The 6,000-nt window shown below is 35.9% G+C and overlaps 1 protein-coding gene across 1 annotated transcript; it reads right to left on the bottom strand.

The window, feature by feature from the left end:
• Positions 1–300: 300 nt before the first annotated feature.
• LOC8276310 (cysteine proteinase inhibitor 12) lies at positions 301–2,080 on the bottom strand. Its single transcript, NM_001323744.1, has 4 exons — positions 1,894–2,080; positions 1,577–1,817; positions 1,333–1,478; positions 301–591 (listed from the first exon to the last, which is right to left on the bottom strand). Exons 1-4 carry the CDS (start codon positions 1,999–2,001, stop codon positions 457–459), a joined length of 630 nt encoding a protein of 209 aa, NP_001310673.1. The 5' UTR covers positions 2,002–2,080; the 3' UTR covers positions 301–456.
• Between the last annotated feature and the right edge of the window lie 3,920 nt (positions 2,081–6,000).

Below are 6,000 nucleotides of genomic sequence, written 5' to 3'. Positions count from 1 at the left end.
CTAATCTTCTCGATTGTGTTACTGATGCTGATGTTGTTGCTCCTGCTGTCGTTTATGGTGATAGCGAGCTGACAATGACAGCAGCGACAGTGGCTGTGGTGGTGAGAATAGCCAATGGAGTTTTTTTGATTATGTATTTCAATTGTCTTATTTATAAATCAGTTAAAAGACAGTGTCCGCCAGTCTCATATCAGACATATTTATCATAGCCTATTAATAGAAAAAAAAAAAAAAAAAAAACCCAATTAAACTTACTGCCCTATAACATTATAAAATTGATGGTAGACTAGTAGAGTGAAGTGGTCAAATACCATCATCATATTGTAAAAACACGAGGTTTCATTTCCATAATAAAAGGGCAAAACACACTAAAAAAGTAAAGCATTCATAGATTACAATAGTTGAAGCAAGTGAAAGGACATACAAATCCATTAACGTTGTGAGTAAATTGAGCAGTTAGGTATGTGGCTCCATCTGGTTGAGAAGGAAGGTGCCTTCATTGTTTTTGTGCACCTCAACCTTGAACTTCTCTTCACTTGTTCCCCTCTTCACTTTGAGAATCATGTCAAATTTTGCAAAATCATCCACCACCTGTTCACAATTTAACACACTCATTATTAGTTCATCAAATAGAGCAGCTTATTCTTATGGTTGCCAAAGAATAGAAGGGTGTGTGTGAGAGGACAGTTTAATGGGTGGTTATTTTCTTGCCTGCAACAGACAGGGTTGTCTCAATCTCATCTCTCATATGTCAAAATTTGTAGTAATGGGGTTGATTAAGCATGTTTAGAAAAAAAACGCCTACTGAATGACACTCGCCATTTAACATAATACTCCCAAGAATAAATGAAACACTTGTGTTGAACTTGTGAATTCTATAAGGCTAACAGAACCTTTTTGGTTCTCTTTGAAACTGGAACGGAATTTATGAATGTTAATGCTAAGTTGCCACTCACATTCCAGTCAATTTTTCATGTTTGGAAAGATTTTCAATTCTTTCAACTAAGAAAGCAAGGCATTTTGAAAGAAACTGAATCATGCCACCACAGAAGTGACCTGATATTGCCAAGAATTCAAGATTCACATTCCAAACTCATATTCTTCAAGAAAACTATACATAATGGTGATTTTAAGCATCGCAGTGAGAATTAAACTGATTCAATCAGAATTCTTGTAACAGGATAGAATTTCACAATCCCCCTAAATTTAGAAAAAATTCAGAGACAGTTCTGTTTCCATTCAGTTGAATTGTACATCCCAAAACATCACAATGAACAACATCATATACCGAATTCTAAGATTTTAACCTGAAGAAGGGAGCGAGTCGGTTACCTGAGCCTTGGCATGAACAATCTCTTGAAGTTGATATGGGAACAAAGAATTAGACCTCTGTTGAATAGTGTTGACAGCATGAGTCGCTGCATCTTGCACGACTGGATCATGTGCTGCCACTTCTTTCCATTCAGCACCATGCCCCTCTACTCCACAAGACAAAAACCCAGTCTCACCATCTCTATCCAAACAAACACTTTAAAATTCCTGACAAAGCAAAGTACAAATAAATGAAGAAATGAACCTCTCTTGACACCGAGATCAGACGAGGTGAAAGAGGGATGACTAGCAGTGGTATCAGCAACATCAGTGGCGTGTTTGAATTCTTGCAGTTCTTTAAAATTAAGCCATGGCTTGACCCATACTTTAGCTTCATAAATCTTCTTCTTCCCAGCCTCAATAGCTTCAATAGTGAGATGATGCAAAGTCCCAGCCACAACTTGCTCTTTCGCTTTCAACACTCTCCCAAATTCCACCATCGCGTTCTGCACATCAAGAAATAATAATTAAGAACATCAATTTGAAAAAGACCTCTATTGGAATTTTAAGAAAAGTTGAAACCTCTTTCTTGTTGTGCTCATCGACGGCGAAACGAGCGATGCCGTCGATCTCGGCGTTATTTGCGGTGCCTTGAGGAGAATCGTGGACTCCACCTTGAACTGTCGCCATTCTGTCGCTGCAAATGTGGGAATGTCCTCCGATTATTAACAATGAAATAATTAATATGGTGAGATGAAACAGAGTTTGGTGTTTCATAGCCTTTTATACATTTCTCGTTGTTAAGAACTGGCTTTTGTTTTCGAGAAAAGAAGAACTGTTTCGGCTTTTATTCTTGTCGACGAGTGCGCGTAGATTTTGACGCGTGTGAACACGTGTCGATCAACGGCTTTGGGTTGGGTTACCTTTGGTATATCCTTTGCTTAGTGAGGTTGGAGCGGTCAGATGTGGGGTCAATCATCCTTTAAGACTTAGCATGGATGCCCATCTTCTCGCGTAAGACGCATGATGAAAGTAATAATGATTCGGGAATATTTTGATTTTTAACAATGAATTAGTATCCTTAACGTTATTTCAGTTATCTATTACCTCCTTCCATCACTCTTTTTTTCTTCTCTTAATTAACTGGCTTAATTTTAAAAATATAATTTAATTTTAAATTTATTATTAAATATTAAATTTATTAAAATTAAATTATTATCAAATTTTAGTTATTTTTAATTTTAAAAAATTAATATTATTTAATTGATATAAATTTTTATCCATATATTTAATATCCTTGGATTTTCTTAATTAAAATAATTTAAATTTTTATTTATATTTTCAGATTTTGATGGAGATATAATTTTCTAATGTAATTTAATATCATAAATACTAAATTTATACATTAAAATTTAATAATTACAATGAAGAATAAAAATAAAATATTTAATTATTTAAAAATTAAAAGTGCAATTCTCTATTATTTTATGTTCATTATAAATTTAAAATTTATACATGATGGCTTTGTATATATTAACCATTCAACTTAATCATTATCGGTGTTTCCAGATACTTAAATCTTTATGTCATTTGATTAGTTAGCTACGAAGTTTTACATCATCTATCATGACTTATGTTGTAACACCCGGAATTTTTTTTTAATATATATTTAATAGTGAGTTTTTATTTAAGTTAATTTTAGCCTTATTTTTATTCAAGTAAACTATTTGAGAAATGATTATATTTTGGTTATTCAAATTTTCCCAAATGCATATTTATATAAATAAAATTATATATTGGAAAATTATGATAGAAATTGTAAGGGATGTTTTTATAAAAGAATTTTGAGAAAATTGGTATTATAATTGATTAGTAGTATTAAATTTTGAGTTGGAAATTGATTATTTAATTTAATTGTGTGTAGGATTTAATTGGAGGATTATTTTGGAATAAGGATTAAAAGTATAATGTTATTTTTATGGGGTTTTAATGGAAATTTGTGAGTTTGGTATTTTCGTAAATAAATATGTCGGTCAGGGGTATTTTTGTAATTGTGTATTTTCAATAATTCGGTTTTGACCCAAATTAAATAGTTAAGGGCTTAATTGAAAGGCTAAAAAGAAGTTTGGGGGTCAAATTGGAATTCTGCAGGATGAAATTGTAAGTAATTAAGGAAGTTGAGGGACCAAATTGCAATAAAGAAAAGTTCAGGGGTCAAACGTCGATATTGAAAGGAAAGAAATCGGGGAAGAAGAAAGGAGGAGAGAGAGAGAGGCGATGGTCAAGAAGAAGGGAGGAAGGCGGCGCGTCGGTGGCGCCGTCGGGCGTGAGGCCGGCCGACGGAGCGTGCGGGCGGCGGATTGGCGGCCGCTTCCGGCCTTCCTACCGATCTTGGTGGCGATCGGCTCCCCTTGGAGAGAGGTTCCTTTTAGCGGTAGCGTCAGTTTTGGTGGCCGGAGGAGAGAGTTCCGTGAAGTGGAGGCAGCGTTTTGGGCTTTTCCAGCGAGCTCCGGCGGAGGATGGACGATCGGAGGACGTATCCCGACTCTCCTAATCTCAAGCTTAGCGATGGCACTGGTTTCGTGGCGATCGAGCTTCGTTTGCGAATCGACGGCCGTGATCGTTCGCAAATATCTCCGAATGGTCGGGTGTCAGATCAGAAAATCGAAAGTGGGGATCGTCATCAGCGCGTCGTTGTGAGTCCGATGGTGTGTTCGGATCGTCGATCGGACTCCGGCGGCTGGAGGCGAGTCGACCGAGCGTCTCGGTAATTATCTTGGCCCGTTAATTTTGGAATTCTTGGTTTAATTGTGTCTAATGGTTTATATTGAGTATTTGATGATTTTTGTGAGTTATAAATAATTGTCTGTCAGTTGGCCTGCCATAGTCATATTTTGTGCTGTGTGGCGGAGTCGGGAAATAGTGAAGTTTGGGGACCCGACTCCCGTTGTTTAAATTGTTGGATATTTGGAGTGTTTTTCCGGCAGTCCCGGACCCGTTTTACGGGGTAGTGTTCGTGTTGCAGGGAGGTTCTCAATTTTCTGTAGAATTCTCCCGAGTCGAGATCTAGGAGTCTAGACCTAGGATTAAAGATCGATTGTTTTATTTTGATAAATTGTTTTCCGTGATTAGATGATCTGTCTGGCTCGCTCCTACCGAGGCACCGGAGCGAGCTAGGAGGTCGCCCGTCGAGTTAAAGTCATTTAATCATTGCACTATTGCTAAGTCCGATTTAATATGCTATTTTGAAAGTTCATGCATAATATGATTATTAGTATCGCAAGATAAATGATTTCACTTGATTATTAATATTTGAAATAATATAAATATTATTATTAGTATGTTATAATAAGATAAGCGTTATTATTTTTCCCCTCACAAATTGCACGTTGTTTTACCTTAAATCTTTAATCTTTATTTCGATATGTGTTGGTTGAGTTCATCAGATAATGATATTTATTATATGTGATGATTGCGAATTGGGAAATGTGGCTTGTAGAACATGCCGGTAATGATCATGGATATAAGGTTATTATGGATTTGTTTGCCCGATCGAGCTTGCTCTGAGTTCGATTGATTAGGAGTTAAGGTCCCCGATCGAGCAATGCTCTCTTATTTGGAATTCAAGTGTTCACGGAGGTAAGGACCCCGATCGAGCTTGCTCTCGGCCGGACTGTTGGATTAAGAGAGCCGAAAGGCTACTAGAATTTGGGGTTTAGGGTTCTACCGAGCCACTCGTCCCGTAAAAGTAAATATATATTTTTATTTATTTATTTATTATGGTATTTGATTATAATGTGATTTGTATTTACGTGCATGGTTGATATTTTGATTCGAATGATTAATATTTTATGTGAAGGAAATAGTAGGGTATGATTATAGTATGATTTGAATAATCTATGTTTTCTGAGAAGAAGCAATAGTCCCTAGATTATTTGATTTTAACTCACTCTAGACCGGTCTCCATTTATGTTTTTTCGGATTCGTGATCGCTAGTTCTCCATGACTCTTATTCAAGAACTCCTTCATCATCGGGTGATGTATTTGATTTGGTATGTAAATTGGTAAATCTTAGATTCTCCGCAGTAGTAATAGTAGATGTATCAGTTGTAAATTTCTGAGCTTCGGGTCTCGTCTAGTTTTTCTGGTAGACCGAAGTAATTTTTGTAAAGTGTAGCTATTAAGATAATTTGTGGTTTTAATAATATTAATTTGAGATGAGATTTGTTTAAATCAGTGAGTGTCAGGCTTACTACGGGTTTCGGTGGCCTTAAGCTTACCCATTCCCTAGTGCCGGTCACGGGCCCACGGATGGGGTTGTGACATATGTTAACCCATGTTAATATTTTATATTTTTATCTTTAAAAAATTATATTAAAAATTAAAATTAAAATTAAAATTAAATATTTAATTAAAAATAAAATTATATTATTATGGATGAGTTTGATACTAATCCTATGAGCAATTAGTTTCATCATTCATTTCGGTCTGATGCCATCCATATTTGCTGCAATTCCAACCCTTTCATTTTGAAAGAACCAGATAATCATTTCGGTCCGAATCCATACCTGCTGCAACTTTCATTTTGATTCTGAAAGAACCAAATTGTTTAATTTGCTCTGTTAGTTTCAAAACGCCGACTTGGTATCATGCTCAGGTCAGCCCAACATGAGAACACGAGAGAATAAA

This window comes from Ricinus communis, chromosome 8, assembly GCF_019578655.1.
Source record: "Ricinus communis isolate WT05 ecotype wild-type chromosome 8, ASM1957865v1, whole genome shotgun sequence".
Taxonomy (NCBI): domain Eukaryota; kingdom Viridiplantae; phylum Streptophyta; class Magnoliopsida; order Malpighiales; family Euphorbiaceae; genus Ricinus; species Ricinus communis.
This window is presented reverse-complemented; position numbering and strand designations above follow the sequence as displayed.